This window comes from Lampris incognitus, chromosome 1 (assembly GCF_029633865.1).
Source record: "Lampris incognitus isolate fLamInc1 chromosome 1, fLamInc1.hap2, whole genome shotgun sequence".
NCBI lineage: Eukaryota > Metazoa > Chordata > Actinopteri > Lampriformes > Lampridae > Lampris > Lampris incognitus.
In genome coordinates, this window is record NC_079211.1 from 154,027,366 (window position 1) to 154,048,495 (window position 21,130).

General features: G+C 44.9%; 1 protein-coding gene across 1 annotated transcript in view; it reads left to right on the forward strand.

Moving 5' to 3' along the window:
- pip5k1bb (phosphatidylinositol-4-phosphate 5-kinase, type I, beta b) overlaps positions 1 to 21,130 on the forward strand; it is a 135,074-nt gene that overhangs the window by 22,886 nt on the left and 91,058 nt on the right. The window contains exons 4-5 of the mRNA XM_056280474.1: positions 11,665 to 11,817; positions 13,895 to 14,191. Of these exons, the coding sequence (XP_056136449.1) occupies positions 11,665 to 11,817; positions 13,895 to 14,191 (450 nt within the window). The remainder of the gene's footprint in view (positions 1 to 11,664; positions 11,818 to 13,894; positions 14,192 to 21,130) is intronic.

Sequence of the window (21,130 nt, forward strand, 5' to 3'; positions counted from 1 at the left end):
GAACAAACAGCTTTATTAAAACACCACCACGAAATAAATTCATCCAAGTTGTTCATTAGGGTGAAGAAGCTGAAGTCCACTCGGACTCTCGCCTTCACCCTTGCAACGCACGACGGAAGTAAGTCTTCCTCCGAACCAGTATTAATCAGACTTTTCCTGCTCCTATAAATCGCAAACTTAGCCTGCCCCACTACAACATTTAGCAGCTGCCACTTTTCCGCATCCTTCCTCTTGTCCCCAGCACCAAAGATAAAAACAATTTCACTCCATCATTCATCACAGTGTGAGAATATGATCTGTAGAGCTTCGAAGAGCACCTGAAGTCTTCCACATTCCACCAAACAATGAAACATGGTCTCTGGCGACTGACAGAAAGGACACTTAACAGAAACAGTTGGGTCAGTCTTAGAGATGAAACTGTTGACTGCCAGCGCTCCTTGCAGGATCCTCCGCTGCAAGTCACCTGACCTTTTGTTCAGCGGGGCTTTCTACAGCACCCTCCACACTGGCTTACAATCATCTGCCACTTTTAGCCTTGTTCTCCATATAGTGCCCTTTCTCTCATTCAGTGTTTTCTTGTTCATGGCAACAACACAGCATTTGTACAAGACCTTACTATCTAACATATAAAGGTCCACTTCAGTAGCCAAATTTGGCACCAGCAGAGGTCTTGTCAGACCAGTTTGGTCCATTTGAAGGCCCAACTCGGGGAACGGATCTCCATTATCAGGAGCCTCGGTTCCAATGGCATAGTCATGCAGCATGTCCAGTTCCTCCCTGGTGAGTCTTCTAAGCCATGCATTCAGAATGTCTCTGGTGTGTCTGCTGGACCTCAAGCCCAGCAGTGAAGCCGTTGCCTCTGTGTCAAGAAGCATTGGACCTGCACCATCCACAATGTGCTTCAACTTAACAGTTCCAGCTGAGCATAGCCTCCAGTTGAAACCTGGTTTACTGTCATCCTGAACGTCCAGTCTGGCCCCATGGATTAGGGGTTCTTCCAGGAGCCAAAACAGAAATGCTGTAGGCTCCAGTCTGCACCACTTGAATAGAGTCCAAGCTTTAAACAATCCTTGATAGAAGGGTGACAGGTCATGCATGTTCTTAAAAACACAGTCTGTTAGAGACAAAGAAGCGCCTAGACCCAAACCCTGTACCTTCTTTAAAATAGCACTCATGAGAGGTCTCCACAGCACATCATCAGTCCCTGTGAGGTAGCGCTGTATAATTTGTAGTCTAAAGGCTGCTGCTCTGATCAAAGTATTCCTAAATATTTGACAGGACACTACCAGAACGATGTGTGAAATTTTTCAGATTTTTATCACCAACGGTTTTTGTGTTATAAGCGTTTCAAGTATTAGGGACAACATGCAGCTCTTTAGCAGCAATTATGCTATTGATTCAAGGTGGCGGATCTTGTTCACAGTAACTCCGATTAACACGAAACTTGGTCCTGTAGTGGTTATGGAGATACATAATTCCCCTTATTGAGCTGGTAGGAACGTTAGTTTACAGCTGCTGTTTTCTCGGTTCGGGTTGACAGCGGTGCACTTCCGCTGCGCGGGTTGTTGTAATGGTGGAAGGAATAAATGGTGCACGTTGTGTAGCCGAAAGAGAAAGTTGTCACGACTCCTGCTTGAGCTCCTCTACAGTCCACTAATAAGTCATGACTCCCTGAGGTTCTGTGCAGTATTTAGTGTTAAGTGGCCACTAGGCGGCGCTGTGCTGCAAAATCATGAAATGCGCTAACATTATATATCCAAACTACTTGTAGCCTGTCAGTGTGATCAAAATTAAGCTTTGCAGCTAACAGCTATGTACTCTTGTGAGCACCCTTCAGTAAAGGAAAGTTTATAATGCAAATCATTATCACCCCAAGTCCACTCTACTGCCCTTTGACACTGCTATACAACGCACTACAGTAGTATAACTACACATTTCTTTCAAAATCAACAAACAACTCACAGAATTACACATGAAAAACTGTAAAATAACCTTCTGCTTTCACATCTTTGGCTCAGACACCGCCATTAGCTACGTCTATTAAGAATTAATCACAGTTTACTGATGACGGCTTCACGCATTCACTGCATAGATGCTAAACTCAGATGCAACATACTCATGCTTCATTATATACTCATACTCCCACTTCAAAAGTTTTAATTAAAATACAAATAAGTTCACTGAACCTCAGAGCAAGGTTTACACCAGGCTACATTTGTCACACTTTATTGAATAACTCACTGCAAGACTGCCAAGAAACACTCTGAATTTAGTGGAAGACAACCTCTTCTCTCCTGTCAGCCTGAGACTTGCGTCCATGAACACTAGAATTGTGCTGCTCCTAAAAAACATCCTACATGCTCTTCGACTTTTATTATTCAATACTTAAAACTCAATATTGTTGAAAAAGTATATATAGCCTAATACTACTCATTTTCCCCACGTTATCCGTAAATGTTATTATATTCTTTTAGACAAATATTTTGTTTTTCTTTGAGCCCCAACCCACATGATGTTAATAAACTATTCCAGTTTCATCAATAATCCTTTGTTTACTTCATATATTATCAATAGTTGTACGCTATATCCACAACCATACTCATACACCATCTTGACGGACAGCTTTACGACCACCGTCGCTCTTTAAGACTGAGACTTGCATCCATCTAATAATCAAACAGCTCAACTACAGACAGCCAGATCCGACTTACATGGGGGCTTGGGCCCCGTTAATGCCTGCTTGCAGGTCTAGTTATTATTATTATTGTTTCTTTCGTGTTTCGTGTTTTACATCCTGTAGAGCCGGATCCAAACTATGGACCTGAGGCACTATAGGGCAGATGTCACTTGATTGACAGTACTCGTCGTAATATGTGGGCTGTTCCAAGTAGGGCGATCTTCTGACTGCACAGATGTTGATGTTGCCTGGGATACAGTTGGTGAACTTTTCCATTCCCTTCTTCATGAGTCCTAGAGCTCCGATGACCACTGGTGTTGTTTGGTTTTCATTCCCCACATCCTGTTGATTTCAATCTCCAGGTCTTTGTACTTGGTCAGCTTCTCTGTGACTTTCACTGAGGTGTTTTTTTTTTTTCAGAAGGTGTTGCCATGTCAATGAGCATGCACCTCTTTTGCAGCCTGTCCTTGATAATGATGTTGTTGGCTTTTATCTCTCTGCCAGTTTGGATAGGCATGTCCTAGAGGATGGTGACATCATTGTTTTCAGTGACCGTTTTTGGCTGATGTTCGTACCACTTCTCAGTCGTCTTGATCTTGTAACTCCTGCAGATCTTCCAGTGCAGGTATGCTGCTGCCTTGTTGTGCCTGTACATGTACTCAGTCTTTGCCAGTTCCGGGCAGCCTGAGACAATGTGGTCGATGGTTTCTTCGTACATTCCACAGATTCTGCATTTTGGGTCTGTTCAATCTTTGATGATGCGATGGTGATAGGATCTGGTTGCCACGCTCTGGTCTTGTGCAGAGATTATCAGGCCCTCTGTCTCTGCTTTCAGCCCGGTGCTCCTCAGCCACTGGTGTGTCTTTTGTTGGTCCACATCTGCATCTTTCATTCTTTTTGGGTACTTCCCATATATTGCTTTGTCCTCCCAGGTTTTTTGCAGTTGCTGCTGGCCATGGTGTTCTGCCTTCTGCTTCACTCGTTTGGCATACATGGTAAATTGCCTCGTTTTCTGTTGGTGGGGTTTCTGGGACATCAAGCTCTTTCTTGAATTGCACAGCTTCTTTATTGATGGAGTAGATCTGATGTTTTATAATTTGGAGGAGTTTGTCATCTGTTTTTGTCAGGTATGCATCCAGCCTGATAGTGGTAGTCTTGAAGGTCAGTTTGAGATGGACTAGGCCTCATCCTCCTGAAGCTCTTGGTAGGTACAGCCTGCTGACATCTGCTCTCGGGTGGTGCATCTTCTCCATGGTCAGCATCTTTCTTGTCTTGGTGTCTAGACTCTTGATGTTGTTCAATTTCCAATTGATGATGTTGAAGCTGTATGTCACTACAGGTATCGCTATGGTGTTGATATCTTCAATTCTGTTAGCGGCATTGAGTTTGCTCTTCAGTACCATACGCACTCTCCTGTGGTACTCTTTCTGGATCTTCTCCTTCATGGTTGAGTGTTGTATGCCGTCTCCTTCATTTACTCCTAGGAACTTGTATATGCTATCTTGGTTTAGCTCTTTGATTATGGTGTCAGTGTCAAGGTCTACGTCTGCAGTCTTGGTAAGTCTTCCTTTCTTGAAAGTGGCTTTGGCACACTTGTCGATTCCGAATTCCATCTTGATGTCATCACTGAAGGTCTTGACGATGGTGAGTAGACCCTTCTGCTGATTGTCGTCCTTGTTAAATGTCTTGAGGTTGTCAATGTAGAACAGGTGGGTCAGTTTGCCATTCTGTGATTTGTACCCATAGCTGCTGTTGTTCAGTAGATTGCTGAGTGGTGCTAGTGCAAGGCAAAAGAGCAGTGGTGATAGTGAGTCCCCTTGGAAGATTCTGCTTCTGATGTTGATCGTTCTCGATGTTAACGACCCCTCTGCATGATGGAGATTCAGGGTAGTCTCCCAGGTCTTCATGCTCTCCGTGATGAATTGACAGTTGTTGGGCAGACTCTATGGATCTTGAGGCTCTTCTCTATCCAGGAGTGTGGCATGCTGTCAAATGCCTTCCTGTAGTCAATCCATGCTGTTGACAAGTTCTTTTTCTTCGATTTGACCTCTTGCAATATGGCTTTATTGATGAGTAGCTGGTCCTTGCATCCATAGCTACCTTTCTTACATCCCTTCTGTTCTGCTGGTAACAAGTTGTTTTTGTCGAGGAAGCTATAGGTCCTCTCTGTGATGATGGAGGTGATGATCTTGTACATTATTGGTAGGCAGGTGATGGGTCTGTAATTCTTTGGGTTCTGTGTCTCCTCTCTCTTCGGGAGTAGGTACGTGGTTCCCCATGTGAGCCATTTGGGACATTTCTTTGGATTCTTGATGATATCATTGTAAGCCCATTCGAGGTCTTCATGGATGCTGAGCAGGTTCTTGATCCAGAAGGTGGCAATTCTGTCTATCCCTGGTGCCTTCCAGTTGTTGGTCTTGTTGATGGCAGCAGTGGTCTCAGTGGTGTTGATGTCTGACCATTCTTGGTGCTGTATGTGTTTGTATTGATCCTGTTGTTGCTGGATCCATGTAGCTCCCTCATTGTGTCTTTTGTTGCTCTCCCAGATCCTACTCCAGAACCCCTCAACTTCTTTGATTGTAGGTGGTTCGTTGATGTCTATCTTCTTCTTGCTCAGCTCACGATAAAAAATTTTGGCATTTTCTTTGAAGAGCTTGTTTTGCCAAAAGAACTTGCTCCTCTTGTCGAATCTCCTCAGTCTCTGTGCCTTTGCTTGAATCTGTTGTTTTAGCATCTCTTTGACTATTGGTATATCATTCTTCTGCTTGATGTTGAACTTTCGTTCCAGTTGTTTCCTTTTTCTCTCTTTGATATTGGAGTTTTTCTCGACTTCACTCAGGAGTGATAGCTGTCTCCGCAGTTCCTTAATCTCCTTCTCACTAAACTTCTTCCAAACTGGTTGTTTTCTCTTCCGTTTCTGTTGTTGTCTTGGTCTTTTTCCTACTGTGTCTGCTATGGCTGAAGCGGCTGCATATATGAGCTGGTTGATTTCTGTTAGGTTCAATGGTCTTGTCATCTCGCCCTTGATGTTTTGGTGGCTTCGTTGGCAAGTCTGATGGCTTCCTTGGAGTGGTGGTCTTTCTTGATCTTTGGGATTATTAGTCATTCTTTGATAGGAATTTCTTTCAGGGTTTTGCATCTCTGCCTGATACTTACTGTCATCTCTGCTACTTTCTCGTTGTATTTTTCCTGGACTGCCTCTACTTGGTGTTGCACTTCTGGGGGGGTCCGTGATAGTGGTTTCTGCTTGTTCTTCTTCCTCTTCACCAGTTGCTGCTGTCTCGTCTGGTTTGTTGATGTTTAGCTCCTCGATGCTCATGTTGGGGGATGCTCTCTCTGATCTTTTCTCGTATGTTTTCAAGGTCCAGGTCTGTTGGTCTTTGGTTTTTAATGATGTCACACCTTACATTGGAGAGTTTGTTGGCATCCAGATTCAATCTGTCTGTGGGGTGTTTTTCTCGCCAAATGTTGTAGGCAGCTTTGGATGTTGACGTTACTGTTGGTTTTAGTGAAGCAGTGTAGAAGGCTTCCATGACATCTTTATACTCTTCCCTAAACCATTTCTGCCTTGTTCTTTTTGTTGGGTTTTTAGTTGTTGTACATAAAAGGCCACTGTGAGGAGTGTCCTCGGTGTGGTGTTCCTCTAGAATTTGGTGGGTAGAGTTTGTTCCAGTAGCAGACTTTTCGATCCCAGCCTGGTTCCTCACTGGGGATCGCGGTCCTTGTTGACCCGCGCGACGACTGATGCAGTATGGTGATTTAGTTAGTCGTAATTGCATCATTGTGTTTAATTGTCAGAGCCCCTTTGGCCGCTTGTATTGCTGGCTTGCCATGCTTGTGTTGCCTAGTCTGTGCCATGTGGAGGAGGGGTTGAACTTATACGGACCTTATTAATATTATTATACAAATTTCCTTTAACTTCATACAACATAATAACCGAGCCCATTCCTTGGGCCTAGGGTTAGAATGAGGTAGAAGTCTATTTGATGGACAGTGCCTTTCTTAGGATATGAGATGTTCCAAGTAGTGTGATCTTCTGTAGTTCTTGTATTCTGATGTTACCCGGGATCCATTGGGTGTATTTCTCCATCTCTGTTTTTACAAGTCCCAGGGCTCCTATCACTACTGGTATTGTTGTGGTTTTCATTCCCCACATTCGTTCAATCTCGATTTCAAAGTCTTTATATTTGGACAGTTTTTCAGTTACTTTTACTGAGGTGTTCCTTTCAGTCGGGATGGACATGTCGATGAGTTGGCAGCTTTTTTCTTTTCTGTTCTTGATGATGATGTCTGGTCTGTTGGCCTTTATCTCACGATCTGTCTGTATTGGCATGTCCCATAAGATTGTGACGTGGTCTTTTTCTGTTACTGTTTGGGGCTCGTGCTCGTACCATTTTTCTTTTGTGTTGATGCTGAATTCTTTTCAGATGTTCCAGTGCAGGTATGTGGAGGCCTTGTTGTGTCTTTGTAGGTGTTCAGTTTTGGCCAGCTCAGGACACCCTGCCACGACATGGTCAATGGTTTCCTGGAATTGACCACATATCCTGCACGCTGGGTCTGTGCCATCTTTGAGGATTTTGCTGCGGTAGTAACTGGTCTTGATGGCCTGGTCTTAGACAGCGGTGATAAAGCCCTTTGTTTTGGATTTCAACCCAGCTGTTTTGAGCCATTGGTTGGTCATATATTGGTCTACATCTTTCTCGACTACTCTTTTGGGGTATTGCCCGTGCATTTGTTTTCCTTCCCATTTTGTTTGCTTTTTGTTTGACCTTTCGGGCGTGGATGGTTGGAGCTTAATTTTCAGGTTGTGGTGTTTCAGGGAGGTGGAGCTCTCTTCTGAACATTGTGGCTTGGTTAGCTACGGAGTACTTTTTGTTTTGTTTTTCATGCTCTCAAGCAATCATGAGGAGGGGGTCATTTCTGGTGTTAAGGTATGTATCTAGACCTAGTGTTGTTGTTTTGTAGGCAGTTTCCATTTGGATTAGACCCCTGTCACCCCTAAGGTGAGTATTTTTCTTGTTTTTCTATCTAGTTTCCTGATCTCTTCTAGTTTCCAGTCGAAGATATTGAAGCTGTAAGTTACGACGGGTGTAGCCAGGGTGTCGATGGCTTCCATTCGGTTGGATGCATTGAGTTGGGATTTTGTTACCATTCTTTTTCTTCGGTAGTACTCTTTTCTGATCTTTTCTTTCATTCTGGCATGTTGTATCCCATCCCCTTCATTCACTCCCAGGTATTTGTATGTGTCTTCTTGTTCTCAGTCTTGGATGTCGGTGTCTAGGTCAGTGTGGATGTTTTTGGTGGTGGTAAGTTTTCCTTTTTTGAATGTAGCTTTGGCACATTTGTCTAGTCCGAACTCCATTTTGATGTCATCACTGAAGCCTTTCACGATGGTCAAAAGGCCAGTTTGTTCTTGGTCATTCTTGGTAAAGGTTTTCAGGTCATCCATGTAGACTAGATGGTTAATAGTGCATGAACCTGTGGTATGACCATAGCTGGTGTTGTTCAGGAGGGAGGATAGTGGAGTAAGAGCTATGCAGAAGAGGAGAGGAGAAAGGGAGTCGCCTTGAAATATGCTGCTATTGATGTTGCTCTGCCTTGAATGCAGTGTCCCATCTATGTATTTTAGAACAAGGGTTGTTTTCCACTGGTCCATATTTGCTGCTAGGAACTGGATAAGGATTGGTGATATTTTGTAGATGTCAAGACATTTTAGTACCCAGTCATGGGGTACAGAGTCGAACGCCTTCTTATGGTCTATACATGCTGTTGTCAGATTTTTCTTCCTCGTTTTTACTTCCTTAATGATGGCCTTGTTAACTAAAAGCTGGTCTTTGCAGCCACAGCTCTCTTTTCGACACTCTTTGTTCTATGGGAAGTAGGTTGTTTTCTTCCAGGTGTTTGTAAACTCTCCCGGTGATGATGGATGTTAAGATCTTGTAGGTTGTAGGGAGACATGTGATGGGACAGTAGTTTTTAGGGTTTTTGGTGTCTTCTGTTTTGGAAAGTAGGTAGGTGGTACCAGTTGTGAGCCATTCAGGGCAGGTTTCTGGGTTGCTGATGCATCCATTGTAGGTGTTTGTCAGATCTTGGTGTAAAGATGGTAAGTTCCTGATCCAGAAGTTCACTATCCCGTCATTGCCAGGGGCTTTCCAGTTGCTGGACTTCTGTATTGCTGTTTTTGTTTCTTCTAGGGTCATTTGTGGCCATTCTTGTTGGTTGGTTTGGATGTTCTCTGTTTCTATTTGGCCGATCCATTCAGCGGGGTTTTTTTGTAATTATTTTTTTTCCCAGATGTTGTTCCAGACGTTCCCTACTTCTTCAATTTTAGGGGGTTCTTTGACCTCAACGGACCTTTCCCCTAGTTCTCTATAGAATTTCTTTGTGCTTTCTTTGTAAGTTTTGTTCTGGTGGAAGAACTTTTGTCTCTTATCGGACCTTTTCACTAGTTGGGCTTTTGCTTGTAGTTGTTGTTTCAGTTGTTCAATGGCTGTTAGTATTTGCTCTTTCTGTTTAATGTTGTGTTTCCTGATTAGTGCTCTTTTTCGTTTTTCTTTGACTGGTTTCTTGTTTTAATCTCATTTAGTGGAGATATGTCGCCCCTATGGAAATGGAAATGGAAACGGATGATCCGCTGTGGCGACCCCTAACGGGAGCAGCAGAAAGTAGTAGTAGTAGATGTCGCCCCTAATTTTGCGTATTTCACTTTCAATTTTCTTTTTCCATTTTGGTTGGTTATCTTTCTTGGTCTGTCCCTCCTCTTGTGTTTGATGTCCAGTGATTCAGCGAAGGCAGAGGCAGTTGTATAGACAAGGTGGTTAATGTCTGTGAGGGACAGCACTTCTGGCAGTTGGTCTTTTACCTGGCTAATGGCCTTGTTTGCTGTTTCTATGGCTGATTTTGAGTGCTGATCACTTTTTATCTTTGGAATTGGTGGTCTCTGGCCTATTGGGGTTTCTTTGGCTATTTCATATTTTCTAAGGATGCTTTCTTTCATTGCACTCACTTTCTCATCTTGTTCATCTTTGTTCGGTGGTTTTTGGTCACCTGGCTTATCAGTTCTCTCATTTTTGTGATTCTTATCTTCATTTTGCTCCTCTGGATCTGTGTTTGTATCCCTCTCATCAGGTTTTACATTCTCATCTCTCTGCTTTACTCCTGCTTGGATGGCTTGCAGCTCCGTTTCGGTTAGTCTTTTCTTATTGACGAAATCACGGCAGACATTTGCAAGTTTGTTGCCATTTAGATTCAGCCTGTTTGTGAGGTTATCAGCACGCCAGATGCCATAGGTGCTTTGAATTACAGATGTTTTTGAGTTGAAGGAAGCAGTGTAGAAGGCTTCCATGCTTCTTTGTACTCTTCCCTAGACCATTTCTGTCGACTGGCTTTAGTGGGATTTTGAGATGGTGCAGCATGAGGGCCTCTTTCAGGAATGTCCTCTGTGTGGTGATCCTCAGGTGCATTTTGGGTAGTTTGTTCCAGTAGCCCACTTTTCGATCTCAGCCTGGTTCCTCACTGAAGATCGCGATCCTTGGTGACCCGCGCGATGACCGATGCCGTCTGAATATCTGGTAATACGAGTTTCCATGATAAAAGTTGTAGTGAATTTTAGGTTGCACAACCAGCAGTATTTTTTCGAGATACCAGCTCGAGGAGAGTTACCGACCAAGGTTAAAGAGCCTCTCCTGCCCATGAGGCGGGCTAACCCCCGCCGGTACTTTAGAGCCTTGGGGCTTTTGTTTTTGTCAGAGCCCCTTTGGCCGCTTGTAGTGCTGGCTTGCCATACTTGTGTTGCCTGGTCCGTGCCACGTGGAGGAGGGGTTGAACTTCTACGGACACTATTATTATTATTATTATTATTATTATTATTATTATTATTAAGTTGCATGTGTGGGGTCAGAAGTGTGTGTGTGTGTGGTGTGAGAAGTGTGTGCAAGTTGTGTGTTGTGTCAGAAGTGTGTGTGTAAGTTGTGTGTGGTGTCAGAAGTGTGTGTGTGTGTAAGTTGTGTGTGGTGTCAGAAGTGTCTGTGTAAGTTGTGTGTGTGGTGTCAGAAGTGTGTGTGTGTGTAAGTTGTGTGTATGGTGTCAGAAGTGTGTGTGTAAGTTGTGTGTGGTGTCAGAAGTGTGTGTGTAAGTTGTGTGTGTGGGGTGACTTGCGGTCTTGTGAATAATGTATGAAGCAGCAAAACAGAAAGAAGGTGTTTGTGTCCGGCTCGTGACGCCTGCACGGAGGCTTGTGTGTTTCCTTCACACAACAAACAGCAGCACGTCACCACTTAAATAATCTGTTTTCCATATTGTAACGATTAAATCATAGTAATGTTTCCATATTGTAACGATTAAATCATAGTAATGTTTCCATATTGTAACGATTAAATCATAGTAATGTTTCCATATTGTCACGATTAAATCATAGTAATGTTTCCATATTGTAACGATTAAATCATAGTAATGTTTCCATATTGTCACGATTAAATCATAGTAATGTTTCCATGTTGTAACGATTAAATCATAGTAATGTTTCCATATTGTCACGATTAAATCATAGTAATGTTTCCATATTGTAACGATTAAATCATAGTAATGTTTCCATATTGTCACGATTAAATCATAGTAATGTTTCCATATTGTAACGATTAAATCATAGTAATGTTTCCATATTGTCACGATTAAATCATAGTAATGTTTCCATATTGTAACGATTAAATCATAGTAATGTTTCCATATTGTCACGATTAAATCATAGTAATGTTTCCATGTTGTCACGATTAAATCATAGTAATGTTTCCATATTGTAACGATTAAATCGTAGTAATGTTTCCATATTTTGGGCGTATTCATATTTTGTGTGTGCTGTTTTTTGTTTTTGTTTTTGGGAGGGGGGGTTCAGGTAAAGCCCAACTCTAGCTGTGTTCTTATAGTAGTGCGACCCTGCGTCGTGGTATGTGTGTTTGATGTCAGTGTTGTTTGTCTGTTCTTCTTGTCAGTACTCCTTGGTTAATGAGCCTCTGATCGAGCTGTCCAACCCCGGGGCCAGCGGCTCGCTCTTCTATCTCACCAGCGATGACGAGTTCATCATCAAAACCGTCCAGCACAAAGAGGCCAAATTCCTCCAGAGACTACTACCCGGTTACTACATGGTGAGACCGCTGGATATCCATCCATCCATCCATCCATCCATCCATCCATCCATCCATCCATCCATCCATCCATCCATCCATCCATCCATCCATCCATTATCCAAGCCGCTGATCCTGCCGTCAGGGTCGTGGGGCCACTGGGTGTTCTGATACCGCTGGAAGATCCAGTTGATTTAAAAGGGGGTTTAGGGTCGATGGCAAAAGGCAAAATTAACACAAAATATACACTGGGTATCCATCTGGACAGTGATAAAATGGTGGGTTGGCGTCCGGGTATGTGTAGCGGTCTATTCCGTTGCCTACTAACACGGGGTCACCGGTTTGAATCCCCGTGTTACCTCCGGCTTGGTCGGGCGTCCCTACAGACACAATTGGCCGTGTCTGTGGGTGGGAGCCGGATGTGGGTATGTGTCCTGGTTGGTGCACTAGCGCCTCCTCTGGTTGGTTGGGGCACCTGTTCGAGGGGAGGGGGAACTGGGGGGAATAGCGTGATCCTCCCACATGCTACATCCCCCTGGTGAAACTCCTCACTGTCAGGTGAAAAGCATCAGCTGGCGACTCCACATGAATGGGAGGAGACATGGTGGTTTGCAGCCCTCCCCAGATCGGCAGAGGCATGGAGCAGCGACCGGGACGGCTCGGAAGACTGGGGTAATTGGCCAACTGCAATTGAGGAGAAAAAGGGAGAAAAAATAACCCCCCCCTCCAAAAAAAACCAACCCATAATTTATCACTGTGTGTGTATGGATGTCATATATCCAATTCACTGTCTCCAATCATTTGAAAGCAACTGCGCCTGCTGCATTTTCCCTGTAAACTCGGTCTGTAAACTCGGCCTGTAAGCTCGGCCTGTAAACTCGGTCTGTAAACTCGGTCTGTAAGCTCGGCCTGTAAACTCGGCCTGTAAGCTCGGCCTGTAAACTCGGCCTGTAAACTCGGTCTGTAAACTCGGTCTGTAAACTCGGCCTGTAAGCTCGGTCTGTAAACTCGGCCTGTAAACTCGGTCTGTAAACTCGGCCTGTAAACTCGGCCTGTAAGCTCGGCCTGTAAGCTCGGCCTGTAAACTCGGTCTGTAAACTCGGCCTGTAAACTCGGCCTGTAAGCTCGGCCTGTAAACTCGGCCTGTAAACTCGGTCTGTAAGCTCGGCCTGTAAACTCGGCCTGTAAGCTCGGCCTGTAAACTCGGCCTGTAAACTCGGCCTGTAAGCTCGGCCTGTAAGCTCGGTCTGTAAGCTCGGCCTGTAAACTCGGCCTGTAAGCTCGGCCTGTAAACTCGGCCTGTAAACTCGGCCTGTAAGCTCGGCCTGTAAACTCGGTCTGTAAACTCGGCCTGTAAACTCGGCCTGTAAGCTCGGCCTGTAAACTCGGTCTGTAAGCTCGGCCTGTAAGCTCGGCCTGTAAGCTCGGTCTGTAAACTCGGCTTGTAAACTCGGCCTGTAAGCTCGGTCTGTAAGCTCGGTCTGTAAACTCGGCCTGTAAACTCGGTCTGTAAGCTCGGCCTGTAAGCTCGGCCTGTAAACTCGGTCTGTAAACTCGGTCTGTAAACTCGGCCTGTAAACTCGGTCTGTAAACTCGGCCTGTAAGTTTGGCCTGTAAGCTCGGCCTGTGAGCTCGGTCTGTGAGCTCGGTCTGTAAACTCGGTCTGTAAACTCGGTCTGTAAGCTCGGTCTGTAAACTCGGTCTGTAAGCTCGGTCTGTAAACTCGGTCTGTAAACTCGGTCTGTAAGCTCGGTCTGTAAACTCGGTCTGTAAGCTCGGTCTGTAAACTCGGTCTGTAAGCTCGGTCTGTAAGCTCGGTCTGTAAGCTCGGCCTATAAACTCGGTCTGTAAGCTCGGTCTGTAAGCTCGGTCTGTAAGGGTAGAAAAGTGGCATAACGCATATATATATATATATATATATATATATATATATATGGTGTTTGAGACGTCATCTCCACTGAAAGAAATCCACTGGGGAAACTTAATCAATGTCTACCAATCTGCCCATAGATACAATGTAGTGCTAGTTTTTACTGTTTGGGCAATACAGTGCAACCTCAGTCATGCCATCCCCTGTCGGAACACATTTCCCCTACAGAACCTGAACCAGAACCCACGAACACTGCTGCCCAAGTTCTATGGTCTGTACTGTATCCAGTCTGGAGGCATCAACATCCGGCTGGTGGTGATGAACAATGTGCTGCCACGTTCCGTCAAAATGCACTACAAATACGACCTTAAGGGATCTACCTACAAGAGACGAGCATCCAGGAAAGAAAGAGAGAAGGCCTGTCCTACCTACAAAGATCTGGACTTCCAGGACTTGCATGAGGGGCTGTATTTTGATGCGGAGACTTATAACAACTTGATGAAGACCTTGCAGAGGGATTGCCGGGTAGGTGGAACACTGGATGGGAATGTCATCATGGGGTTTGGTTGGGAGTTGGTGTGTGTGTGTGTGTGTGTGTGTGTGTGTGTGTGTGTGTGTGTGTGTGTGTGTGTGTGTGTGTGTGTGTGTGTGTGTGTGTGTGTGTGTGTGTGTGTGTGCGTGCGTGCGTGTGTGTGTGTCATCAATGGATCAACACAGTGTAATTGGTCAGCATCTGCAGATACCTATTGTCATCTATGGCCACCAGATCCCACAGTGAAACAAGGTGTTAGCGGTTGTGGAAGCATAACAACGTGTGTCACAGTAAAGGATAGCATTAGCTGTTCAGTAAGTCTTGACCTGCAAGACTGTAAGACAAGGTTGAGGTAAATCATTCTGACGAAAGCTCGAGCAGCAGCAGCATCAGATTAGACATGGCTGCTATAATAGCTTTATCAGCATGGCCATCGCTTCATGTCAAAGGCGTGAAGAGATGGTTCATTCCCACACCCTCGCTCTTTCATTCCTTCCCTAAAATGGATGATCACATGTCACATCAGAAGTTAGATCACATGTCACATCAAACGTCAGATCACATGTCACATCAGATATCAGATCATGTGTCACATCAAACGTCAGACCACGTGTCACATCAGAAATAAGATCACATGTCACATCAGACATCAGATCACGTGTCACATCAGAAGTCAGATTACGTGTCACATCAGACGTGAGATCACGTGTCACATCAGACTTATGATCACGTGTCACATCAGACATCAGATCACGTGTCACATCAGACATCAGATCACGTGTCACATCAGACATAAGATCACGTCACATCAGAAGTTAGATCACGTGTCACATCAGACTTATGATCACGTGTCACAGCAGAAGTTAGATCACGTGTCACATCAGACATCAGATCACGTGTCACATCAGACATCAGATCACGTCACATCAGAAGTTAGATCACGTGTCACATCAGACTTATGATCACGTGTCACATCAGACTTATGATCACGTGTCACATCAGACTTATGATCACGTGTCACATCAGACTTATGATCACGTGTCACATCAGACATCAGATCACATGTCACATCAGAAGTTAGATCACGTGTCACATCAGCAGTTTGATCACATGTCACATCAGACATCAGATTACGTGTCACATCAGACGTCAGATTACGTGTCACAGCAGAAGTTAGATCACGTGTCACATCAGACATCAGATCACGTGTCACATCAGACGTCAGATCACGTGTCACATCAGACTTATGATCACGTGTCACATCAGACATCAGATCACGTGTCACATCAGACATCAGATCACATGTCACATCAGACGTCAGATTACGTGTCACATCAGACGTCAGATTACGTGTCACAGCAGAAGTTAGATCCCGCCTCACATCAGACGTGAGATCACGTGTCACATCAGACGTGAGATCACGTGTCACATCAGACGTCAGATCACGTGTCACATCAGACGTCAGATCATGTGTCACATCAGACGTTAGATCACGTGTCACATCAGACGTCAGATCATGTGTCAAATCAGACGTCAGATAACGTGTCACATCAGACATCAGATAACGTGTCACATCAGATGTCAGATCACGTGTCACATCAGACGTCAGATAACGTGTCACATCAGACATCAGATCACGTGTCACATCAGAAGTTAGATCACGTGTCACATCAGACGTGAGATCATGTGTCACATCAGACTTCAGATCACGTGTCACATCAGATGTGAGATCACGTGTCACATCAGACTTCAGATCACGTGTCACATCAGAAGTTAGATCATGTGTCACATCAGAAGTCAGATCACGTGTCACATCAGACGTCAAATTACGTGTCACATCAGAAGTTAGATCACGTGCCACATCAGAAGTTAGATCACGTGTCACATCAGACGTGAGATCATGTGTCACATCAGAAGTTAGATCACGTGTCACAGCAGAAGTTAGATCACGTGTCACATCAGACATCAGATCACGTGTCACATCAGACGTCAGATCACGTGTCACATCAGACTTATGATCACGTGTCACATCAGACATCAGATCACGTGTCACATCAGACATCAGATCACATGTCACATCAGAAGTTAGATCACGTGTCACATCAGACGTCAGATTACGTGTCGCAGCAGAAGTTAGATCACGCCTCACATCAGACTTATGACCACGTGTCACATCAGACGTCAGATAACGTGTCACATCAGACATCAGATCACGTGTCACATCAGAAGTTAGATCACGTGTCACATCAGAAGTTAGATCACGTGTCACATCAGACGTCAGATCACGTGTCAAATCAGAAGTGAGATCACGTGTCACATCAGACGTGAGATCACGTGTCACATCAGACTTCAGATCACGTGTCACATCAGAAGTTAGATCATGTGTCACATCAGACGTCAGATCACGTGTCACATCAGACATCAGATAACGTGTCACATCAGATGTCAGATCACGTGTCACATTAGAAGGTAGATCACGTGTCACATCAGACGTCAGATCACGTGTCACATCAGAAGTTAGATCACGTGTCACATCAGAAGTTAGATCACGTGTCACATCAGACTTCAGATCACGTGTCACATTAGACGTGAGATCACGTGTCACATCAGACTTCAGATTGCGTGTCACATCAGAAGTTAGATCATGTGTCACATCAGACGTCAGATCACGTGTCACATCAGACGTCAAATTACGTGTCACATCAGAAGTTAGATCACGTGCCACATTAGAAGTTAGATCACGTGTCACATCAGACGTCAGATCACGTGTCACATCAGAAGTTAGATCACGTGTCACATCAGACATTTGATCACATGTCACATCAGACATCAGATAACGTGTCACATCAGATTGTAGATCACGTGTCGCATCAGACGTCAGATCACGTGTCACATTAGACGTCAGATCAAATGTCACATCAGACATCAGATCACGTGTCACATCAGACGTCAGATCACGTGTCGCATCAGACATCAGATCACGTGTCACATCAGAAGGTAGATCACGTGTCACATCAGACATCAGATCACGTGTCACATCAGAAGTTAGATGACGTGTCACATCAGAAGTTAGATCACGTGTCACATCAGACGTCAGATCACGTGTCACATCAGACGTTAGCTCACGTGTCACATCAGACGTCAGATCATGTGTCAAATCAGACGTCAGATAACGTGTCACATCAGACATCAGATAACGTGTCACATCAGATGTCAGATCACGTGTCACATCAGAAGGTAGATCACGTGTCACATCAGACGTCAGATCACGTGTCACATCAGAAGTTAGATCACGTGTCACATCAGAAGTTAGATCACGTGTCACATCAGACGTCAGATCACGTGTCACATCAGAAGTGAGATCACGTGTCACATCAGACGTGAGATCATGTGTCACATCAGACTTCAGATCACGTGTCACATCAGACGTGAGATCACGTGTCACATCAGACTTCAGATCACGTGTCACATCAGAAGTTAGATCATATGTCACATCAGACGTCAGATCACGTGTCACATCAGACGTCAAATTACGTGTCACATCAGAAGTTAGATCACGTGCCACATTAGAAGTTAGATCACGTGTCACATCAGACGTGAGATCACGTGTCACATCAGACTTCAGATCACGTGCCACATCAGAAGTTAGATCACGTGTCACATCAGACGTCAGATCACGTGTCACATCAGAAGTTAGATCACGTGTCACATCAGACATTTGATCACATGTCACATCAGACATCAGATAACGTGTCACATCAGATGGTAGATCACGTGTCACATCAGACGTCAGATCACGTGTCACATTAGACGTCAGATCAAATGTCACATCAGACATCAGATCACGTGTCACATCAGACGTCAGATCACGTGTCGCATCAGACATTTGATCACGTGTCACATCAGACGTCAGATCACGTGTCACATCAGACGTCAGACAGCGTGTCACATCAGACGTCAGATCACATGTCACATCAGACATCAGATCACGTGTCACATCAGACATCAGATCAAGTGTCACATCAGACATCAGATCACGTGTCACATCAGACGTCAGATCACGTGCCACATCAGACATCAGATCACATGTCACATCAGATGTCAGATCATGTGTCACATCAGACGTCAGATCACATGTCACATCAAACATCAGATCACGTGTCAAATCAGATGGTAGATTACGTGTCACATCAGACATCAGATCAGGTGCCACATCAGACATCAGATCACGTGTCACATCAGACATCAGATCACGTGTCACATCAGACGTCAGATCACGTGTCACATCAGACGTCAGATCACATGTCACATCAGACATCAGATCACGTGTCACATCAGACATCAGATCAAGTGTCACATCAGACATCAGATCACGTGTCACATCAGACGTCAGATCACATGTCACATCAGACATCAGATCAAATGTCACATCAGACATCAGATCAAGTGTCACATCAGACATCAGATCACGTGTCACATCAGTCGTCAGATCACGTGCCACATCAGACATCAGATCACATGTCGCATCAGATGTCAGATCATGTGTCACATCAGACGTCAGATCACATGTCACATCAAACATCAGATCACGTGTCAAATCAGATGGTAGATTACGTGTCACATCAGACATCAGATCAGGTGCCACATCAGACATCAGATCAGGTGCCACATCAGACATCAGATCAGGTGCCACATCAGACATCAGATCACATGCCACATCAGACATCAGATCACATGTCACATCAGACATGAGATCCCGTGCCACATCAGACATCAGATCACATGCCACATCAGACATCAGATCACATGTCACATCAGACATGAGATCCCGTGCCACATCAGACATCAGATCACGTGTCATATCAGACATCAGATCAGGTGTCACATCAGACATGAGATCACGTGCCACATCAGATATGAGATCACGTGCCACATCAGACATGAGATCACGTGCCACATGAGAGGCCAGAACAGGTGGAGGTGGTACTTGGCATGGGAGGACAGCAGTGAAGGATGGAGCTGTGGTGTTGGCAAACCCACAACCTCTTGTCTGTCACATCACAGGAAGCTGAGCACATCTTATGCTAGCTCACAGCATGTTGTGGTTGTGTGTGTGTGTGTGTGTGTGTGTGTGTGTGTGTGTGTGTGTGTGTGTGTGTGTGTTACACAGGATAGTAAATATGTTGAGGGGAGGGGACTGTGTGTGGAACTGCAGTGAGTATCCATTTTGTGTCCAGATGAAGTTCAGAGACTCCATTACCTCCACTCCTCCTCTAGTCCCTCCACTCCTCCTCCAATCCCTCCACTCCTCCTCCAGTACCTTTACTCCTCCTCCAGTACCTTTACTCCTCCTCCAGTCCCTCCACTTCTCCTCCAGTCCCTCCACTCCTCCTCCAGTCCCTCCACTCCTCCTCCAGTACCTTTACTCCCCCTCCAGTACCTCCAGTCCTCTCTGATCCTGGTAGTGGGAGAGAGACTGGGAGTGTTGTCTAAAGATAGGCCTCCTATTTGGCATCTGCATTCCTTTTGCAGTTGAGAATGGAGACCAGTTGCGCCCTACCTTACCTGGTGGAGTGAGATGACTGTCATCTTACACCACTAGATAAGGTAGGGCAAAAAGAAAACAACCAGTCATAAATCTTGCCATATTCTCATTGTTTGCTGATGACATCATCCTGTTTTCCAGGAATAAACACAGCAGCAAAGACCCAGGCAGACACAGCCATGTAAAACAAGTCACTTGAGTCTGCGTTGGGGCGGATGCAGTCGAGGCATTTGGTTTTACTGGTTTTGATTCTTACAAGGTGATAAAGTTCCTCTTGAGTGTGATGCAGAGCTTGTTTGTGATGTTAGATGCCGGAGACTGGAAAAAAAACCCTCTCATGTGATGGATCGTGTGACTCTGTTGATATAATTACTCACCACGTTTCAGGAAAGCAAATCTGAGCCAATTCCATTTCAGGGCTGTTCACAGTGCTTGAATGTTCAATTTAACCTCGGTGCTACCAGACAGGACGTGCTTCTCTGGCTTGTGCAATAAGATCAAGAATTGAGGCACTGTCACACCCACGTCGAAAATATATTTGCCAGAAATATAAATAAATCTTTAGCCAGAGACACTGAGCCAGTCAGCAAGAGCCCAGCTGGTAAATACTGTAGCTACAGTGAAGGAGGAGCTCAATAGGGAGACGCTCATGCCTCTCCGTAGTATTTGCTACGCTATGCGTCTTTGCTGAGTGCTTCTGGGGTAGTCCTATTGGTGATCATTTGATGCTAACTCGTTGATTTTCTACCTTTGCCCTCACAAACATTGCTTTAGATTGAAGAGTCAATCCGTGGAATACGGGTTGACCCAAAGCCCACTGCCTGGGTGAGACCCCGTGTGTTTTGTGTGACATAAAGTAACGACACAATGCTAATATGAGTGTGCACACTTTTACACCAAGGCTCTTCCTCACTGGCATTACATCTGATGTGTGTGTGTGTGTGTGTGTGTGAGTGAGTGAGTGAGTGAGTGAGTGAGTGAGTGAGTGAGTGAGTGTGTGTGTGTGTGTGTGTGTGTGAGTGAGTGAGTGAGTGAGTGAGTGAGTGTGTGTGTGTGTGTGTGTGTGAGAGAGTGAGTGAGTGAGTGAGTGAGTGAGTGTGTGTGTGTGAGTGAGTGAGTGAGTGAGTGAGTGAGTGAGTGAGTGAGTGAGTGTGTGTGAGAGGGAGGGAGGGAGGGAGGGAGGGTGGGTGAGTGATGAGTGGGTGAGTGAGTGTGTGTGTGTAGGCATGGGTCTGTGTGTAGGCATGCCTGGGTTTGTTTGGGTGTGTACATACACATGGTGACTCGTGTTTTAATGATGACCTCGACTCCAACCTTAATGTCAATACAAACCAGCTCGCATGTCTTTTCCACTCGGATCTCGTCTCGTCTCGTCTCGTCTCGTCTC